Source organism: Manihot esculenta, chromosome 18 (genome assembly GCF_001659605.2).
Source record: "Manihot esculenta cultivar AM560-2 chromosome 18, M.esculenta_v8, whole genome shotgun sequence".
NCBI classification, from domain to species: Eukaryota; Viridiplantae; Streptophyta; class Magnoliopsida; order Malpighiales; family Euphorbiaceae; genus Manihot; species Manihot esculenta.
The window spans coordinates 4822405-4845008 of NC_035178.2; the positions used below are offsets into that span (position 1 = coordinate 4822405).

General features: G+C 33.6%; 2 protein-coding genes across 2 annotated transcripts; both read left to right on the forward strand.

The window, feature by feature from the left end:
• Window positions 1-3212: 3212 nt before the first annotated feature.
• Window positions 3213-8897, forward strand: LOC110606916 (XIAP-associated factor 1). Its single transcript, XM_021745921.2, has 6 exons — window positions 3213-3374; window positions 3458-3550; window positions 5256-5391; window positions 7510-7647; window positions 7753-7874; window positions 8481-8897. Exons 2-6 carry the CDS (start codon window positions 3507-3509, stop codon window positions 8638-8640), a joined length of 600 nt encoding a protein of 199 aa, XP_021601613.1. The 5' UTR covers window positions 3213-3374; window positions 3458-3506; the 3' UTR covers window positions 8641-8897.
• A 3092-nt stretch (window positions 8898-11989) lies between these two features.
• LOC110606914 (probable rhamnogalacturonate lyase B) lies at window positions 11990-22272 on the forward strand. Its single transcript, XM_021745920.2, has 16 exons — window positions 11990-12414; window positions 13188-13297; window positions 13505-13626; window positions 14075-14125; window positions 14666-14785; window positions 14883-15002; window positions 15830-15971; window positions 16231-16401; window positions 16536-16691; window positions 16804-16910; window positions 17657-17747; window positions 20448-20589; window positions 20674-20830; window positions 21108-21224; window positions 21603-21729; window positions 21844-22272. The coding sequence occupies exons 1-16, from the start codon at window positions 12303-12305 to the stop codon at window positions 22081-22083; spliced, it is 2085 nt and encodes a 694-aa protein (XP_021601612.1). The 5' UTR covers window positions 11990-12302; the 3' UTR covers window positions 22084-22272.
• Window positions 22273-22604: the final 332 nt, after the last annotated feature.

The window sequence follows — 22604 nt, forward strand, 5'->3', positions numbered from 1 at the left end:
AAATCAAAGAAAAATAAATAAATCATACGTAAATGATGACCGTCATTTATTAATTATATGAATTAAACAACTATAATTTTAAATTTAAAATACATATTTGACATTTAATTACTAATTTTTTTATTGAAAGTCTGATTCAATTTAGTATGAGAAATTATTTATCACAATACTCATCTATAATCTTTTTATTTTTATATAAATTTATAAAAGTAATTATTTTATAAATACTTAATATATAATTATTGTTTCCTTATAATTTTTATTTATTTTATTTTTTTACACATATTAAAAAATTTTCTTTTATTAACTTCTTATTATACTCATATTAAAAATATTAAACTTTTTTAAATATTAAAAATATTTGGATAGACTTATTAAAAATAAAATAAAATAGAATAATGTTATAATAGTCATTTTATACGTTATAATTATATAAAAAAATAAATAATAATTTTAAAATAATGAAAAAAATTTTTATTTATTTAATTGCAAGTGAACCGAAGAAAAAATATGTAAAATTAGTGCCTTTGACATATGGTTTCCTTCGACAAAACAAAAGATATATGGCTTCCTCCCTCATACGGGACAGAAAGCTTTTATGTATGATACTGGTTCGACGTCTAACCCATGATGTATATTGTTTTTCTCTTTATGCGAAGATTCAGCTTTATTGTTTAATTTGATAAAAGTTCTGTTTTTTTTTTTCTTTTTGAAATGGGATAAAAGTTCTGTTTATAATTCGTATAACTTTTGATGTGCAAATAAATGTAATGGTGTTTGTTGATGATGACTTAATTAGACTCGTTAATTGCTGTTCAATGAGCTTCCATGGTAAAAAATATTTTAGACCAGTAAACATGATTTATATACTGTGAGTCAATAGAAAAAATTATTTTATTTATTCGTAAGATATAATATAAATAATAAATTTATTTTTTAATTTTAAAATTAAACACTTTAACTTTTAATGAATCAGTACATTAAAAGTATTAGCTCATATATTTATTTTTATAAATGGATAATAATATGTCAAAAATGGTCAAAGATAAAAGGTTTAATTTTTTTTTTCAAAATGCCCCTTTGAAGAGTAGTGATGATGAGAAATTACCTTTTCAGTAATTTTAAAAATTAATCAAGAGTTTTATGGTTATTTTATATTTTATTAATGATAATTGATAATTTTTATGGAGGAATATTTAATTTAGATGGTTAAATTATTTAAGAATTAAAGTGTTCAAATTGAAAGTAGAAGGATATATTTATTAATTATATTATAGCTTAAAAATTAAAAAGTAATTTTTTTATTTATATAGAAGGCTTAATTATAGAATAATTCTTTTATTTTTCAATACAACATAAGTTGAAAAATAAATTTTTTTTTTAGTAGCGGATTGAGAGTATAAGAACTCAAATGGTAGGTTATAGTGGGTAAAATATATTTAATTACGATGAAATCATAAAATTTAAAAAATTTAATAATGGTGCCAAGATATAAATTTTTAAATTTAAAAACTAAAATGCAAAAGCCTTTAGGTTATTTTCATAACATGATCTATATAAAATAGGGGAATACTATATTTTAAATCTACTATAAAAGTTTTTTTTTTTCATAAATAACATCGAAATATAATTAATGCAGGTTTATAGGCTATACAAAAACAGGCACATATTGACACAATTAAATGGAAATACGATATAATAATAAAATAATACGTATAATTGAAATTTTTAATTTAATTAGTTTATTAGTACAATAAAATTAATTATTAAACCAAAGAATCCGGCCGATAATGGACAAGCTCAAAAGGTGAAGCCAAAGTGTATGGTTGGTGAACAGATGTTACCTTCCTGAATGGCAACTTCACTATTTTGACACTTCCTGAATCAGTATTATAACTATAAGATCTAAAGTGGAATCCTCTTCGTCACAAACAATCAACAAAAGAAATCTATACAATAAAGAAGAAGGAATATAAAAAGCAAAAAGGAGGAATTGCATGGGGACCATATGATCGTTGATTTGTTGTTTAATAGATAAAAATTTCCAAATTGGTGTTCTTTTAATTGATAACTATACTGGCAATATCGTGTTGAATTTATTATTGTTGTTGTTATTATTTAAATGGGGCTTTTTTATATAGAAAAGTCCAACTTGCTGCCCCCACATTTCCAACACAATCATAGAACATATCAGCAAATTGCTACTGTGTATTTCGCTCATTCCCAAGCCAGCGATGCCATCATCTGCATTCTGTTGTTTCTCACCGAATATAACGTGGAATGTAACTTTGGGTATAAAGGGTTGAAATATTTGGCTATTTCCCCCCTTTTTTTTTGGTGTATCTATAGAAATCTGACATTTTACTGCAGATATAAGGACAATTTGAAACTGCTTATTAATTATATATGATTTATTTTTTTTAAATTAAGAAAATTTTAAGTTAAATATAATGAGATTCTTTCATTTTAAATGATAAAATTTGACAAAAAAGAGATCCATTAATTAAATTCTTACCAAAAATGTAATATTGCTTTTAAAATAATTAGAATATGAGTTAACAATTTGTGTGGATTTGGCTAGTTAGAATGCTTGTGCCTTTGCTGGGCATGAAAAAAGAAGGGAGCAGGTAACAGTGTTTCCAAATACAATGCCAAAATATAGTTACTATCCAACAATTAACAAAAAAAAAAAAAAGAAAAGAAAAAAAAACACACAAAATACTAGAGATGAAATTTCTATCGGACATCATGTCCATTTGATGGGTAGCATTGAACTTAGGTAGGTGAAAAGTGATGGAATAATTGATAGAATTTCCGGCAAACTATTTTTTTGAATTGAAAATTCATCGAAAAGTATACTTAGAATCCCTAGATGTTTGTTTACTCATGTTTAACTCAAAACTTTTTTAGAAAAAAACTTGTATTTCATTAACTTGATATTTTAGACAAACTATCCTGCATGGAATCACTAGATTATTTCGCGTCACTGGAGAAGAGAGTCCTCGACCGTCATACAATATTGAGGGGCTTGACAATCCATCTATGCAAGAATGGGCTCACAGAGATTCCGCCTGCCTTCACATCAAGAACCCAACCTATTTCATTAAGAGATGTTGTCCATGATGGGCTTTAGCCCAAAGACAGAGCGAGTGGATTCACGCTCTATGAAGTGGCGTGAGTAGAAGAGTATTTTCAGCAAGAACCATCTCCGTGGACCCAATGGTCCGAAAATCCTCACCATCTAAAAGTTAGTTCAACCAAAGTAATCAAATTCTCTCTTCTTCGAGTCTTCGAAATCCCCAAACAAATAGAAAATCTGAAGAATCACAAATCTCCCAAATTAGTTGGCAATTAAATCGCAAATCGCTGCCCTGGTAATGGATGGATGTCTATGGACGCAATTTTTGTCGTAATTTTGTTCCTCTTTTTCACCCTAATTGTTTGTTTCCTTTTGAAGGTTTACTCGAAGATTTTGCTCGAAGAAGGAACGACGTCGTTATCGAGATATGGCTGTTGCATCTGAGGAAACCACTAACATATGCAGCCACTGGTAATTATACATTTTATTCCTTCTGATCTTGTTATGTTCTGATTATCCTAAAATTTCCCCTTCTTTTTTATTTCGAAAAAAAAAAAAATTTCGGCGTTAATTATGGATTTTGCCTTGTTGTTCTTAGCTTGTTCAGATATTATTGAAATATTTTGTTAGCTTAGGCCACAACTGTATCAGATAAAGCTGAACAAACCTTGCATGCTATTTTCATGAAGCCAAAACCAAAATTCGTATTGTTACTTTCATTAACTGTAAGTGAACAATATTTTTTTTTATCTGGTTTATTCGTAGTACGTGTAATACTCATTTGATCTGCTTGTTATCTTAAATATCGATTACCATGCATGGGGTTAGCCAAGCTTAGTTTTTATAGACCTTTTTAACAGTTAAATTTAGGGTTAGGGACTCCTGAAACCTTATGCAATTTGGGGGTTAGTTGTCCTGATTGTTAATTTTTTGGGATGGTTTGAGCTGTTATTGTCTGCTTCTTTGGGCCTTGTTTGGCATACTAGTGGTTGTAATGGTGGTTAGCTGTTTTAGTAGCGCTCAGCTGGTTTACTAGCTGTTAGCTGTTAATAGTTAACTGATTATAGAAGTAGTTTAAAGCAGAATGTTCAGTAAAAGAATGTTAGGTTGGATTAGCCATTAAATATAAAATGACAAAAAAGAACACGAGGGAATTGTAAAAAAGTGATAGTAAGTGAGGATTTATATATTAAGGGCTAGGCTTGTGAATTTGGAAAAGGAAAGAGTATAAGTGCTAAAAAAGTGCAATTAATTTGTCTCCAAACACTAAACATTAGGAGATGGTAGGCTTTCAATAACTACTTGTTGAACCTTCAAATGCTAGTATAAATAAGTAGTAATCAAATAGTAAGTAACAAAATAGTGTTTTGACTTGATCCAAACAATAAAAACTACCACTAAACACTATTGCTGAACACAACCTTAATTGATTTAGCTTTTCTATTGATGGTAGCCCTTTTTTTCAATTATATATTTTTCTTTTGCTTTTTTTGGTCAATTCTGATGATAGTCATATGCTGATCAAGTATTTGTCTAGCACTGAATGTGGTGCAAATATTTCTTGATAATTCAGTCCACTTTGAGATGTATTTTTAATGTTTCCTGATTTATTTCTTTTTTCCTTTTTAATTTGATAAGTACAACACATTGTTACTTTTATTATTATTATTACTGTTTGTTGTTTCATAATGATACTCATATGTTCCTTTTGGACCCTCACTTTCTTCCTTAACCCTCTGTCTGGATAAATACTGGAGGAGGAAAGAAAACAAAATTATGACAATTTTTTTAAAAGAAGAATTTTCCTTTCCATCATGTTTGGATAAAGGAGGACCTTTTTTTCTCAAAAAAAAAGGCCTTATAGTTTATTGTACTTTTTCCTCTTTCATGCTCTTATTTTCTCTCTGAAACAGGGAGAAATATCTGAAGGAAAATATTAATTGTTTCCTATATTCTCTTATTTTCCTCTCTTATCCAAATGAGGAAAAAATGGGTACCCCACTATCCAAATAAGCTGCAAATGTTTTATTTCAAGCAGACTGCTTATTTGAAAAATGGTTAATAGCACATTAGCACTTTTGTTTTTATTGTTTTGTAATATGCCCCAGCAGATTAGTTTTTGACTGGTTTAACATAATTAATTAGCTGACAACTTTTTTTTTTTTCGTGTTTCCAGTGACAGAGCTATTCCTTCCTTGAATATTGATTTGCATTTCGCTCATTGTTCTCGGAATCTTGAAAAATGTAAAATTTGTGGTGACATGGTCCCAAAAAAGCATGCTGAGGAACACTTCTTAAACACTCATGCTCCGGTATGTTGGTTTATTGGAAGTCATTGACCTTTATTGTGAGATGAAGATACAGAAGTTATAGTATGCAACTATGTGTATTTAGGTGGGAGTGGCCTCTGGTGTGTAGTACAAGCAATAGAAGTAGGGTAGGGCATTATATCAAATATTAAAAAGCATGTTTATGGTGAGTGATGTAATTTGTTTGGGTGTCCTATGTCATTTTGTTTTCAAATTCAATTCTTAAACCCTTTCTTCTGGATGGAAACTGGAAAGAGATTTTTACTAGAAAACTGTGGTTCACTTTGATGCCTGCTTTAATATGGTTAGGAGTTTGAAGTGAGAGTGGTATGAGGTGCTTGTTTTTAGCCAAAATTTACCATGTGTGCACATGTAGCTGGTGGCATAATAGGAGCCTACAATCTAAAGAAAATTGAGAATTGCTATATTCATTTTGCATGGTAAACCTATTGAGCATTTGATTCTGATGTGGCTTAGAGTGTGTTTGTCTAAGCTTATAAGCTCTAAAATTTAGATGACCTGTTTGCTTATAACATTTTTTGAGCTTATAAGCTAAAAAAAAAAAAAAAGGCTGGAAGGAGGCAGCTTTTTATTTTGGTGCTTATAAGCACTAAGCTTATAAGCTAGTTTGACCAAATAAATTATCATATTGTCCTAATTTAATTCTAAAACTTCAACATATATCATATTTAATATCTTTTTTAGTAATTTTAATAATAAATGTGTTTATAAGGTAATTATTATTAAACATATCAACTGCTTATCAGCCACTTATAAGCATTTTAACTGAACACATAATTATTTAAAATTTAAATGCTTATAAGACTTAAATAACTTATAAGCTATTAGTGATTATAAGCTAATTTTCATAAGCTAAGTCAAACACCCTCTTAGTAGCTGAAATGGATCAGTTGGAACTAGTCTTTGTTGAGTTGAGTTGGATTTTATAGGATGGTGGTTGTATGGCTGAAAGCTAAGCAATGTGATATGTGTGAAAAAGTAGGAAGTGGAGTCATGTGATTGTTTTAGTGTAGTAGGAATCTCTTCTTGTAAGTGGGAATTCATAATCAGAATCTTGTAATCTTTTTGCACTATATCTCTGTCTCTCTAGTCTCCTCTTTCTTCTGTTTGGTCGTCACATTTCCCCTTTTTAAATGTTACTCAAACAGATTCAGGTTGACCTAAACAGGTTCAGGTTGGTTAAGAATTCAACCTCCATCAAGTGGGAGCACTTCCCTTAGCTCTGTGAATGACAGATCACAGGGTTTGCTTTCCATTTCATTAAAAATTTCCCCTCTTATCTTCTTTCCGTTGTATTTCTCAATCTTTGCTTCTCTTTCTTGGTCACCAAACAAACAAGATGTCATTCTTGGCTTCTAAAATTGCCTCCTTTCATCCCAAATTCCCTTTTTTTTTTTCCAGAATTCTTTTCCAATCACCATAAGCAGCAAAGAACACTTTGCAGGTTGAGTACTTTATCTGAATCTCTTTGGTATCAACAAAATACAGGAAATGGGAGGGGGAAACTGAAAAGAAAGGAGGGGGGCTAGAGGCAGAAATAGAGAGCAGAAGATAACAAGATCTTCATTATCAATCTCGTTTTACTAGAAGAGATTATACACCTATAGATTCTATACTGAACTAGTCACTTGACTGCACTCCCTTATTTTGCCACACATCACAATATCATAGTCTGAGGTAGAAAGCTAAATATAATATGGTTGATTACTGATTTTCTTTCTTGATGGTAGATTATTGGAATGTTTCTTCCTGATTTTCTGTGATAAAGTTTCAGTCTTTAACAAGTTATTCTTTTCCTATTTTAGTTTCTCATTAACATAAATAAGATTGGTAAAATTGATGAATGCTTCAACCTGCATGTTTATATTCAACCTTTTCTCAAGTCTTAATTCTTCATGGAAGTAGTTATATCTTTTCCATTGCTGTAGGTGATAAAGTTAAATATTTCCGACTTTAATGTTTTGAATGTTTCACATTCTTATGGAAAAAGCATAATAGATTGTGTGCAATTTTTTATGCCAAGAGTTCCCATGATAAAAGGAAATGGTCATACATTAAGTTGCTTTGAGGTACTATGTTTACCTCACTATCTTTGAGCAGGTAGCCTGTTCACTATGCAGTGAGACAATGGAGCGTGAAATTCTAGCAATTCATAAAGGTGAAAATTGTCCTCAAAGGATTGTCACATGCGAATTCTGTGAGTTTCCATTGCCTGCAATTGATCTAGCTGAGCATCAGGTAGGACTGTCAACAATTTAGAAATATCAAGGCAGCATTCAGCTGCACGTTTTAGTACCAATTGTTATCAGCATCTTTTTTCGTCTTCTGATTATGAAATTTCAGGAGGTATGTGGGAACCGAACAGAACTTTGCCATCTGTGTAATAGATATATTAGATTGCGAGAAAGATACAACCATGAGGCTAGATGCACTGGTGTGTCAGACAGTACTGCAGGATCTTCCAGGTAGATATAGATTCCTTTTTTGTTTGCCTTTTCCATAATTTTTTATGGTTTGTATGGTGACTTGTTGAATGTAACTATTACCACATTGGTTTACTTTTGCTTAGCTGTTTTTGTCTTGAGTTTGTGTTGGCTGTCAAGTATGTAACCTTTTGGGGCTTATGTTGAATGCATTTGTTTTGAAGTTAATTTCCGGTTGATCCCCTTGTTGTGGGTACTGGGAAAGCATAGTAGTTGGATGTGTAGTGGAAGTATACTTAAAGCCATTAAGTGGATATTGCATATCACCGAGAAATCAGAACAGCAATATAAGGATGTGGGTATGCATTTGTAGTAATAGTTCAATCTGTGGCAGTTTTATTCTTTTCATAAAATTATGGAGGTTCTTAGTAGTTGTTCTGAACTTTGGGAGTCCAAGGAAATGTTTTTTTCAAATACACGTCCAACTACATAAAACGGGGCTTACCCGCCTAAGGGAACTCCTGGGCTATGTACTATCTAATTGAAGTGTTCATTTGTCATTACAGGATTTGTGCATTGTTTACAGATATCTACTGTCATCCCTGATCTTATCATTTTATGGGCCTAATATATTTGGAATGTTTGAAGGGATGTGAGGGCAGCTGAAAGAGCACCAGGTGCTCCAAGAACGCAGCCACATGATTATTCACGGAGACGACTTCTATTCACCATTGCAATAACAGGCATTGCTGTTCTACTGGGATCAATTCTTTTCCAGAGGAAAACAGGGAATAATCAAGTGCATTAGCAGCAGAGAAGGTACACATTAGGGCTTATGTAAATCACAGCTCCAAGGCTATTTGATTCCATTTGTCTGGATCTGTAATCAACTGAGAGCATACTGTTACTGTATTGAACTCTGGGTTGTGATAGTACATTGACAGCTTGTGTACTGTTTTCCATCATTGGGAAATAGCTTCAGCATTTGTTTGCATAAGAGATGGGCTTTTGTAAAGTTACATTCTAGTAATTGCTGGCAATTCCACTTCCATCAATTTACTACCATTTCTGCGTTCTTTTGGATTCAGGGTGGAGCAGTTCTTGGTTGAACCTTTGAATTTTAATAGGGGAGTTGGGGAGAATTGGCCAACCGTGATTGTTGGAACTCTGAGGTTCATGGGTAATGTTGCTTGCATATACGGTCTTTACTCTTCAGACCCGCACACCACTGTCCTCTAGGAGCTATAGCCTATATGTCTCTGATTTTTTTTTTTCTTCTAAATCGATAGATATGTTAATTTTTTTGGTCGAGACGGGTTACAGCCGGCCCAATATAAGATTTAAAGCATCTAAAGAAGCCTAAAAAAGCCCAACACAAAGGAATTCTAGAACTCATGGATACAATCTGATCCGAAGTCAAAGAAATCAGCGGAGCAGGAGATGAGCCACCGAGGAAAATCATCAGATCAAGGCTGTTAGCTGTGGAAGGAAGGGATTCAACCTTTCAGTGCGGATGAATTACGCCAAAAATAGATAAAACATCTACTGAAGCATTATGGAAGTTCCACAAACAGCAATCCAGCTCTAAATCTTTAAGATCTGCTTTGCAACCCACTTGCAATGGGGATGAAAATCAGGAGATCCATCAGAATCTAGCAACAAGGACGTAGAACTCCTCGAAAGAAAGCAGAGATCTTATAGCTCCTGAGATGCCTCATTAGAAATCAGCATGGTCTGGCAAGAGAGCATTAGCCAGAGCTTTACAAGGTTAGAAAGTTGAGAGTGCTAATGGCTTTGAAGTCTAGTAAACAACTCCTAGAGGTGAATCAACCTTAAAAATTCAAATCTCTTCAACAGTTGGAAAAAGAAACATGCGGCCATGAATAACACCCGTAGCAAAATAAAAATACAATCAAGAAAAATATTTACAGTTTTCTGTATATAGGAGGGAAATCCTAGTTAAAATAGGGACATGAAAAATCGATAGGAGGAGAGGGCTAGCTTTGGAGGTGATGAAGCGAGATCCGACAGACATCCTATGCCATACGATTCAATAGGTTGATTATTGTCAGTGGTTACTTACAGTGTACGATTTAATAGGTTGACCATTATTCGTAGTTGATTTCGTTAAGTTCTTACAGCATACGATTCAATAGGTTGACCATTGTCAGTGGTTGATTCCGTTAAATCACTTCATGTTTAATTTTAGATAAGGAGATCTGTAAGGTAAGATAGAAAAGATGGTCAGAAATCCATTGGGTATACTTCTGGTGGAGACCCTTTGATGGTCAAGTTAGATCAAGCATTATTTGAAATTCGTTAATATAAAGAGGAAATAAAAAAAATAAAATAATGAAGTATTTTTAGGAAATTTTTAAAGGGCCTTTATTTTGAGGGTTCTTTTGTTGGTATATGAGATAGATATTAACTTTTTTAAATCTTGGTCCTTGGAAGAGAGCCTCTATTTCCTGTGGGATTCTTGATTAAGTGTATTAGAAAGAGTGTCTCCGCCTCTTGAATGATTTTTATTTTAGAGAGATTTAACCCCTGTGGAAAGTTGATTTTGAGATATTTATATTTCGATTTTCTGCTTTATGTCTCGTTAGATTGGATGGTGGTGTGATACAATATGTATGTTAAGCGGCTGGTAGTCGATTAATTGATGTAGAGCTGGTTTGCTCATGTCCTTTGATAAGCGTATTAGGCGGCTGTGTAGTCTTTTTGCATGCATATTTAATACTTAAGAGAGGATTAGAGAGACCGACCATCGCGTGGGATTGATATTTTGCCCTGATTTCACTAGGTTTGTACCCGGTTTATTTGATCCGCATAAAGACAGGTTCCTTCTGATCATTAAGGTCGGTCGTTCCTATATTTAAATATTTTGTTGGTGGTCTAAATCTTGAAGTAATAGGTCTAGTAGTTCTAGATATTAGTGAAACTTGAGGAGTGGGAGATTTGATTTCCATACTCTGTTAGTAGAACTTTTCCTCCAAGCAGTCAAATTGAATGGCCTAATTCATAGAACATTTTCACTCGTGTCACAATTCAATGTTTTTATTTTTTATGCGTTATCAGACCAAAATAATTTAAAATAAAGAAAATCTCTTTTCAAAAATTCTAAAGAGGAGCGAAAAAGAAGAGAAGTGGGAACTATTATATATCGTTATTCGCTGATTTCAGGCTGAGAAAAAAAGTATCAATGGCATAATATTGCAAAATAATCTTGTGTTCTAATATTTTCTTTCAACTATTTTAGAAAATAGAACTAAAATATACTGTCAGGCTAAAAATAAATAAATAAAATGTACAGTGATATTATTAAAAGTTTAAAATTGGATAATGGCCCGTTGGACGTCGTATCTTAATCTCTTTATTTGAAAAATATTTGTATATGGAAAACACCAGACTTTATTGATAAGGGCTGATTATGTATTATTTTATTTTAATAATATAATTTGATATATATATTTTTTATATTTATAGTTTTAAAAAATCATATTATAAAAATTTATCAATAATAGTTCAAATGCTAATGAATATTATATATATGTGTGCAGTAAAAAAAGGAATTTTTTAGATAATTATTACATTTTTATATAAGATAATATATTTAAATAAAAGTTGACAAAATTCATTTTGTATAATATGTATAAAAATAAGAATTGAAAAGGTTTTTTATTTAAGAATAAAGTTATGTTACATTTGTCAAAAAAAAGTTATGTCCATGTCATTTTTAACTATTATTCTTAAAATAAATGATCATTTTAAAAATTTGAATTTAATATATAAATAAATAATATTTAAAACTCATATAAAACATATTACGTTGTATTGATGAAGAAGAGACTTGATTCAAAATATTTATAATAAGAGTGATGTTATTATTTACTAAATTATGAGGGGGGTGCAAATATATAGATTTCATGGTAGTTATTACGAATGCATATCTGCAAAGTCATGGCTTGCATCTTGTTCTGCTACCCTATTATTATGAAATGGTCTACAGTTTACACATTATTATTTTAATAAACATATGAAAAAGATTTAATCCGGATCTAATTTACTATAAATAAAAATGTGAATTTCCCCGTAATTTTCATATGAGGGACCATGGGTTTGTCTCCGAGTCTGGATATAAAATGAGTGCATGGAAATATTTATGTGTTGTAGCCGCACCGAACAATTTAACCGATAGGTCCGACAGCAAAACTGTGAGCGTTACACCCACAGCCCCACAGCGCCAAAACAATAAACAAATGGGTTTTTCCAATAACACGCGGCAACGACAAAGCTACGCAGTCGCAGTTTTGCTAAGCGTTTTAGACAACGGATTAACGGCAAATTCGACTTTGAACAGTTCAGCCTTTGCCGCCACTCAATTCATCACCATACCCCGTCACTGTCTCCGAATTCCGCCGTCATAATTGCCGAAAATCGCAAAACACCGATTTCTTTCTCGTCCTTTGAATGAGGAAAAGGCTGCAAAGGTTCTTCAGTTCTCTTGGCGATTGCGGTGGTTGCCTGCGCCACAGCAATGTTTCTCACTCTACGTCCACTTCTCAAAGACCTAGACCTGGAGGTAGGCCTCCTCCTCCACATTCGTTTTTCTTTCTTTCTTTCCTTTTTGTTTAAAAAGGAGAATTGAAAAATCTCGAATTCTCAAACTACTTGATTTTTTCGAGTTTTTTTTTCCCTACTTATGTCCTGTGGGGAGTGTGGACCAATCCTGTCGGCCATTTAATTCCATTTTTAGAGTACGAATACAGGCCAAGTTTATCAATCTCAGAGAGGAAAACGATATTCACAACATCAACATTAATATTACTACGATTTTCACAATATCAACATTGATATTACTGTTATAATCAATTCCACAAACAGTACACTCACTTGCATATCTTTAAAAACAAATTGCGGCATTTGGGCATTTTACTTTGAAAATATCGAGGGGAAACTGAGCCAATTAGGATATGATGGATTCATTGCTTCTGTTTTTTTTTTTTTTTTTTTTTTTTTATTTAAATGTAAAAATTTGGGATTTTTGATCGTTTCAATCTTCGATGAGGTTTGCTTATAATTTGTTTGAAATGTCAAAAATTTAAGGATTTTAATACCATAATTTATAGTTGTCTATCTTGCGCCTCTTTAACTGGCTTTCTTTGTCTAGTAATTAATCCTTCAAAAGTAAAAGGCACCAAAGTGAAGGGTAAAATGGATTCTTTCTCTCTAGTTGACATAAAGCTGATTAAGAAAAGAGGATTCTTACAAGTTGTTTCCAGATTGTGTAAAGTAACTACTCATACAGAAATAACTATGTTCTTCCTTATAGTGTTTATTCTATGTATTTTTCAGGTATACTGAACCCAGATAGACATTTTCATCTTGGTAAACAAACTCTGAAAGATAACAACTGTTGCACAATGCCACCTCCTGCGGTCCGATTGTATATTCAAGATCATCATGTAATTATTTTTTTTGGAGAATCCTTCCTTTTGATGCTTTTACTTCCAGGGTATTTTATCTGTTCAATACTATTGAGAATTATGTTTCTATTGGACTAGATATTGTCCTGTGCAGGTCAGAAATTAACATCAAGGAAGAATAGCGCCTCTTTAATTTTTTGTTGCATTTACGTGTCATATTTGTGCTAAGATCTGTGCTTTCTGCAGGTTGTGATGGATAATGGCATAGTTCAAGTCACATTATCAAACCCTGGAGGAATTGTTACTGGCATACGATATAATGGAATTGACAATTTGCTTGAAGTTCTTAATCGTGAAACAAATAGAGGGTACATGATGTTACAGCTACTTTCTTTTAATTTTTTTTACCGCTCAATATTTGGGCTACACAGTAGGCGGAAGCACTATTGCTCTGCTGGGCCCCCTGTTGAAGAAGGCTGCAATCCTCCCAGGGCTTCACTGTTGGCAACCAATACCGACACTGGCTAGCATCTTCCAGATATCCTATTCGTATGAATGTAAAACAAATATTGATTTAATGTGAACAGGTTGTGGATGTTATCTGGTCAAGAAGATAAATCTTTACTTTTTCATTGAGGCGGCTCTGTTTGCTATGCAACTGCAAGTACTGGATCAAATTATTCAGATTTCAGAAATAAAAAATTAAGGATAATCAGATTTTCTTTTTCATTGAAAATTTTTTTGACTGATTCATGTAGATAGTTTACAAAAGTTGTCACATTACTCGGAAATTAACTCTACCTTTTAATTGTGTAGGTATTGGGATCTTGTCTGGAATCCACCAGGAGGCAAGGGAATATTTGATGTGTACGCCCTATTCCTTTCATTAATGCTTAATTCTAACATGGTTCATTCAGTCATACTGTTGATAGTATTTCTGTTCTTCTTCATGTCGATGAATATTTATTAGAGGCTAGAATGTCGAGATATTTTAAAAGTTTTTCCTTGAGAAAAAAAATGGCAGGTTCTGCATATCATAAAAAATAAATATTGAGTCCATCATTATCAGCAATCTTTTGCTGAGCCTATTTTTTTTATTTGCAAATCTCAAGAATAAGTTGAAATTATGTTCCAACCCTGTTCTTGCTTGAATGTTTTCTTCACTTTGATGTATGATCCACTTAGATAATTTTCCTTTTTGTACATCTTATTATCTTTTAAGCCTAGGAATTAATCAAAGTGCTTTGGATTTTCACCAAATTTTGGATCTGGATTTCTGTTACATCATTTGTAAAAAATGCAATATACCTTATACATATACTTCTAATTTTTAGTTATGCTTGTTTTACTGGATATAGAAGAGCTAATGAAAGCTGATATGTAAATAAGCAACGGGTTGCTATGCAGGATTAGTGGAACAAGTTTTAAGGTGATTGTGGAAAATGAGGAACAGGTTGAGCTCTCATTCACAAGAATGTGGGATCCCTCTCTGGAGGGAAAGTACATTCCCCTAAACATAGATAAAAGGTCTTTGCTCAAATTGTGTATACATGTACAAACATGCATCTTATTTTAATAATTTATTTGACTACTAATATTAAAGATACTTCTTATTTTCTTATAGGTTTATATTGCTCCGTGGTTCCTCAGGCTTCTACTCTTATGCCATCTATGAGCACTTAAAAGAGTGGCCAGGTTTTGAACTTGGTGAAACCAGGATCACTTTCAAGCTCAGAAAAGACAAGTAAACAATCAATATTATCTACTTAAATTACTTGCTTGAATCAAAGATTTTCATACTTAAAGAAGAGATTATTGAGAAGCATGCAACTGTCAACCGGAAATTCCGTAATATGGATTCCTTCTTCTAGTTCTTAGAAGAAATTGTTTTAATCTATTAGTCTATGGCTGAACATATGTAGTGTATCATGATCGGTAAAAAGGTCTGGTGAAAGTAGCCTTGAGCCCCTGATATCAATGAAGTTAAAAATGACAAGTGGTCATCTTTTTTTTTTAGATGTTTTTCTGTCTGTGATTTGCTATCCAGGGACAATTCTGTGAGTGTTCTCAATTCTTTTAGATTAATTCACTTACCCCAAGGGGATGAATCATTTGGCTACAATGTTGCTGGATTAACGGAAGCATAAGCTTTGCTTTAGTAATTGCTTGATCCTTGTGTTCTGTGGTAGGGTGAAACCTCTGTGGTACCATGTTTGTGGTTCCAAGAATTAATAATACAATTGGTGGTTAGATTCCTTCCTTGTATTGTGGGCAATCAAAGCTTCAAAGTTCAAATTCCTACTTCCCTCAAACTTGAACCAGTTACAAAATTTAACTTTTGGATAAATGGTGAGGCTGTAAGGGTACCAATTGCAAAAATGAGTCTATAAAATACCATATGTTATCTAATTTGTGGTATAATGGAATAGTTTCCACTGAAACTTTATATTTTGCCAAAGGTTGGTGCCTGGAAGGGTACAAGTCAAATTATAACTATCCAGTGTATAATGAAAAGAATATTGTTAAAAAAATTGGTTTAATTTCTTTAAGTGGTTTACTTTGAGTGGACAGGTTTCAGTATATGGCTGTAGGAGATAACCTGCAAAGACTGATGCCCTTACCTGATGACCGTATGCCAGGAAGATGTCAAACCCTGGCATATCCTGAAGCTGTCCTACTTGTTAATCCTAAGCATCCAGAGCTGAAAGGAGAGGTGATTCACTACTATTATATGCTTCTCCTTCTTTTTTTTTTCCTCTCAAAATTTTCCCTTTCTTCTTTCCTAAAGGCATTTCATCTGACATATGACTTTAGAAATGAGATGTTGATCTTTCTCAGCTGATTCACTGACCCATCAAAGTTCAAGTTTTGCTGGCACCTGGCAAAACATTCTGGGCAGAACTTCTTTCATTCTTTAATTAACTAGAACGAATGTAAATTCCTATCAAATTTCATATAATAGTTTTGTGCAGGTGGATGACAAGTACCAATATTCATGTAATAATGAAGACAACCAGGTCCATGGGTGGATATCCTTCAACCCACCTGTGGGGTTTTGGCAAATTACACCAAGCAATGAGTTCCGAACTGGTGGGCCCCTCAAACAGAACCTGACCTCACATGTAGGCCCCACCACGCTTGCTGTGAGTGATGACCTTTGATGTAGCCCTTACAAATGTTTTATCTTGTCAGTTTCATGCATTGTTAAGCCTTTGTCACAGCTTTGGCATTATTGGCTTTAATTGTCTGTCTTCATTAATTCAAATGGTTTCAATAGATGTTTCATAGTTCACATTATGCCGGAAAAGATCTACTGCCAATATATAATCCTGGCGAGTATTGGAAGAAAGTTTTTGGTCCAGTTTTCATCTATCTTAATTCTGCATCAACTGGAAATGACTCACTTTTTCTATGGCAAGATGCCAAAATAAAGGTTTGAGTCTTGAAATAAATTATTTCAAGTGCATTTTCTTGTTCTCTTAACTTGATATAACAATTGGACAGTTGCTTCTTGATGGTAAAGCACTAAGCTAATTGATCTACAGATGATGGCTGAAGTCCAAAGCTGGCCGTACAGTTTCCCAGCCTCTGCAGATTTCCAAAAGTCAGCAGAACGAGGGAATGTATTTGGTAGACTACTTGTCCAAGACAGGTAAGCCCTTGAAGATGCCTAATATGTGGTTATGAAATTTGTGGTTCATTGGATAAGTAGGAAACTAATCGGAAGCAACCAAACAACAACAACAGTAAGAACTAAGCCTTAGTTCTAAATTGATTACAAGCATAATTGTACAAAATCATTCCCAGGTCATTAAGGATTTATTAGTAATATGTCACCATAATATTTGCTAGTTTTATCAATCTAATATGTAGCATGAATGTGCAAGATGGATGTGGTCATGGGCTGGATTGGGTTCAACCCTTGTCAAATTTTGAAGGGTCTGGCTTGAAGCCCATGAAATATCACAGGGAATTAGGTTAAACTGCCCGGATTTATATTTGGAAATCGCCATAGATGTTAAAATGCTATAAATTTGAGGGTTGAGAAATACAGAATTTAAGGAATGAGGCTGAAACCTTTTTTGCATGGTCAAGTGTACTTTCATTTTCAAAAATTAAACCTTCTATCCAACCTGCCAATCAAAGATTTTAACCTTGGTTGTTTTGGAAATAGCCAGTTCCCCAATCTTCGATAGTGGAGAACAATTTGTTCTTACCATCAGCATAAAATCTTGTCATATCCTTATGTTGTTATGGCATAGATAGCTGACACCTTGAGTCAGAGTGGAGTTATGCAAGACCTGTAAATGGTCGTTAAATATAAATAATAATAGAATTATGCTCCACCTTCTGTTACTCTGCCATATATATATAAATTTTGGTTATTTTAATGCATAGGTATATGAGTGAGGACTATATTGTAGCAAGTGGTGCTTATGTAGGGATGGCCCCACCAGGCGATGTTGGATCATGGCAGAGAGAATGCAAGGTGATTTTATCATCTTTTCCTTTTGCTTAATATATCACCTTTCGTAGGTGAACTTCTGCTACCAATAGGGAAAAACAAGCACAGATAACTTTGTCATTTTTAATTTTCCATGTTTATGTTTCCTAATGTGGATATTAGCTTTTTATGCCATTTTTATGGTTCTATGCTTCTTGTAGAAGGTGGAAATACTATAACTATATGAAGAGGGCATTGTTTTCTGCAGTGTCCTATTGGAATAAAACTCATAGAATGTAATGACCCGGCAATCGGACCATTACCAGCGCTAGGGTTCAGATCGACTTAAAGTCAGCGGAGTCCGTAACAAGCCTACTATACATCCTGTTACACCTGATATAATCCCATTTATGATCACACAAACATAACAAAAATATTTCCATCTCATGAACCAAACCTCGACTTGTGCATGCATCATAACTGAAAACATAAACATAAAACTCATACTAGAGGTCTCGTCAAATGCTCCATTGTGGTCAACATTATATGCCTCAAACTTGGTTTAAACATAACTTATAGTTAAAAATTTTTACATAAAAAGATCATAAACAGGAGATTATAAAAGAAAACTCGGACAAAGCACAGTTCTAATCCAGAAGTTATTACATGTCCACAGCTATACTATTACATCAGGGACTATATCAAATAACTTTGCTGACCTGCCGAGCTAATTCTGGTCCTGCAATCCTGGGTTAGGGGAAAAGGATAAGTTACAAGAGTATAGTGAGCAGAAACATATATAAAGCAGTAAAAAATATATGATCGAATAAATGCGTCACAATACAAACAATTCACATCAAGATGGAATTGTCACCCGTAACTCTCTACAGATTCCAATAGTACCTAGCCCGCGATGGGGGCTCTTCAGAACTTCCTCTTAAATATAACATAACATAACATATCTACAGTGCCAAAGGCGCAAAATGGGCAACTCTCATCTTTCCCTTACATAGTGCCATGGGCGTAAAATGGGAAGCCCTAGTCTTTCCATATCCGTCATAACACATCATAACATATTCGAGAGCTAATGGGTCGTTCAATATCCATCCACAGCAATAATAAATTATGCAATGCATCATATTAATGAATTCTAATGCAAAACACCCTAATTATATATATATACATGACATTCGTAGTGCATGAGCATACTTAAAACATTTGGTTTCTTTAAAATAATAATTCGGTTTAGTTCTATTCACCTCTGGCTAACGCATGCCTAACTCTGAAGCAGTTATTTCACTGCAAGTTTCTACGGTTTCCCAAGTCCGATCCTACATAGATAGACTTAAATGAAGGATCAAACATAATTTTTATAACTCCAAAAATTACCCCAAGAAACCCCTATAAATATACAAGAGAACACGTAGGAAACAAGCTGAAAAATGCTAAACAGGGGATTTTCAGCGGTAGATTCGGCAGTCTAAAGTCTTCTTACATATTCGAAGGTCAAACCTTTAGAAATAGGTTAGGTGACTGAACCTTGTTTCGGCGGCTGAACCTAAGTTTGGATTCTGTCTTAACTCACAGCCACCAAAACGCTTCCAACCTACATGCAACAGCCCACAAACAACCATATACACACAACACACGTAAGGGACACTTAAAGCTAGCCTAATCTTCAACATGCGTCGACAACACAAGAAGAAAACATCCATTAACCAAAAATCAAAAACTCAAACGCTAAAACATCTAAAAGATATGCAACATCAGGCCATAGAAAATAACTGTTGCCTCTTTTAAGAACTCCAAACAGAAGAAGAGAGGCAAGGATTTAACTTACCTTACGTTGGAAATATCAACACAGCAATCGAAGAAGAAATTTGGAGGAGAAGAAGAAGAGATGAGCTTCGAAGATTCCAGGAGCTAAAACTTTGAAATTCAAGTCAAAATTTCAAAACAACAGTAAAAACTCATCAAAAAACTGTGAAAAGGAAGAATCTGAGAAGAAGAAGAGTAGGAGACTTACCTCAAAATGGAGAAAAGCTTTCTCCTTTTCGGGTAGAGCCCCTTAAAGGTGGCCGGAGAAGTAGGCGGCCGAACTTGAAGGTTCGGCGGCCGAACCTTAGTAACTTGAAAACTATTTTTTTTTAAAACACATTTAAAAATGTTTCAAATTCATTTTATAGAAACCCTATTTTACCCTTCTAAAAATTCTAGCTTTGAGATTTCAAATTCCAACGGAGATTCCGTCGGAAAGTTGAAATTCCGACACCGGAGTTTAGCCGGGTATCATATAGAAGGGACTTCTTTTTGAATATTACATATAAGAAGAGCTTTTTCTGCATTGTAAATTGTGTGGATTAAATATTTGGAGCCTCAAAGGTCAGAAGAGGAAGAATTGTTGCTTTAATTTCAATTAAACTTCATGGTGTGGATGCTGCATTTCAGTTTTGAATTGTCCATTGTGGAGTTAAACCAAAATTTGGTAATCATGTGACTTCATGTTCATTCAGGATACAAGAAGTGAGTTGGAAATGCTAAATATTCTTTTAATACCTTCTTCTCCAAAGAGTGCATTGAGTATAACATTATAATTAAAAATGAATGTATTCAACTAAGAGCACTGTAATGTTCCACCTTCACCTTTTTTTTCTCACACGTGTGCTATAATTGCTTTTGTTGTCCTATTCATGGAGGAATGATAGTTATTTAAAAGCATGTTTCTTGCTTGATATTTCTCTTTAGGACTACCAATTTTGGACCAGAGCAGATGAGAATGGCTGTTTCTTCATTAAAAACATCAGAACTGGGGACTATAACCTTTATGCATGGGTTCCTGGATTTATTGGGGATTATCAATTTGAAGCTGTCGTTACCATAATCTCAGGTTCCCTTCTTCATGCTGATCTCTTTTCTTTCTGTTCTTGTACCTGGTGAATGTTTTAGTGAGTCTAAATAACAAGCAATGCAGGTTGTAATATTTATATGGGTGATCTTGTATATAACCCTCCAAGAGATGGACCTACATTATGGGAAATAGGCATCCCTGATCGTTCTGCTGCAGAGTTTTATGTTCCTGATCCCGATCCAATGCATGTCAATAAACTATTTATCAATCATCCTGACAGGTTAGCTCTCCTTAGAATTTAACATAGTCTAAATTAGTTCCTTTTATAAAGAATGAAGAATAAGATTGGTAGATAAATTTTGGTTGTTTTGCTTTTTTTGACTGATGAAAAGGAATATCACATCATACACTATAAATCATTCCCAATAAATGCTTTTAGTCATGTTGATATTTGGAAAATGATGACATATATGACTTGTTTCTGGTGTTATGAAATATCTGTAACTGCTGTGAATTTCCACCAGATTAATGATTTGACCATTCCCTTCTACGGGCAGGTTTAGGCAATATGGGTTGTGGAGCAGATATGTGGAGATATATCCTGAGGCAGACTTGGTTTACACAGTTGGTGTCAGTGACCATCACAAGGACTGGTTTTTTGCGCAAGTGGTGAGGTAGAGTTCTTTCAACATCGGCTTTGCTGGATGAAACCTTCAGCCATTTTCTAAAACATAATTTAGATTAATTCTATTGATGCTCTACAAAAACATCACCATTTTCCCACGGATTAGATGCTTGATGAATTTTGCTAGATGACATAAAACAAAGTGATTTACAATGATTAACCGTTAAAGAAGTTCACTACAGAAAAATCTGAAAAAACTATTAGCCTATATCAGCACCAGAGCCATATGCTATGTGTGGCATTGGAAACTTTGGTAATTATACATGTTCTTTTTCATTCTTGGCCATCTTCTTTCTGTCAACTGGTGCCTCTTTTAGTTGATTGATTAATCAATCGTGACAAACTATTTCTCATCTCTGTGCTACAGGAGGAAAGATGATGGTACACATGTAGGTACCACATGGCAAATTAAGTTCAAACTTGACAATGTTGATCAAAGGAACACCTACAAATTGCGTGTGGCATTGGCATCTGCAACTCTGGCAGAACTTCAGGTTGTAGCAATTTATGTTTGGATATAAAATTACTGGAGTCTCCAGCATTCATACTCGGTGTCAATTTTGCTTAAAATTTATAATGCTAAATGGTACTTTAATCATTTTCCAAAGGTTCGTGTTAATGACCCAAAAGCCGCCCGCCCTTTATTTACAACTGGACTAATTGGAAGGGACAACTCGATTGCGAGACATGGGATTCACGGGCTCTACTGGCTGTACAATGTAAATATACCAGGCGTTCGGTTAGTTGAAGGAGAGAATACCGTCTTCTTGACGCAGCCCAGATGCACCAGCCCTTTCCAGGGTCTCATGTATGACTACATTCGTCTAGAAGGTCCTCCTTCTTCGTGATCCATTATGTTCAAGTAAGTAAAATACAATACAATTTGTAAAAAATGTGTATATATATACTTACACAGAGGTTACATTTATGACAATAACTGTGGTGTGTCGATCAATTTGAATGAACAGTTGAGCTACATGAGATGTACAACTGATTTGAGATTGGATTAAAAGAGTGCTGAAGTAATTTTCTTTAAATTTTAGAGGGGACTTGTGTATTGCAGTGTGCAGACATTTCTGGGTGCTTTCTTTTTAAAATGACAATATGGAAAATTTATGTAGTAGCCAGTGATTCCATGTCAAGCCACTAAAAGCTTGACAGGTAGACAGATACTATTATCTAAAAATTGTATTTTCTTTGAGGATCACTTTTTTATTTGTAAGGTCTATTTCTATCTACTTGTTTAATTGCTATTAGCTTCCAATTCTATATAAGACTACCTGCATGAAATCACAATTGTACCGTATAATTACTCTATAATATGACTTTAAAGGAGACATTGTAAATGGACAAACTTGATACTTTTGGG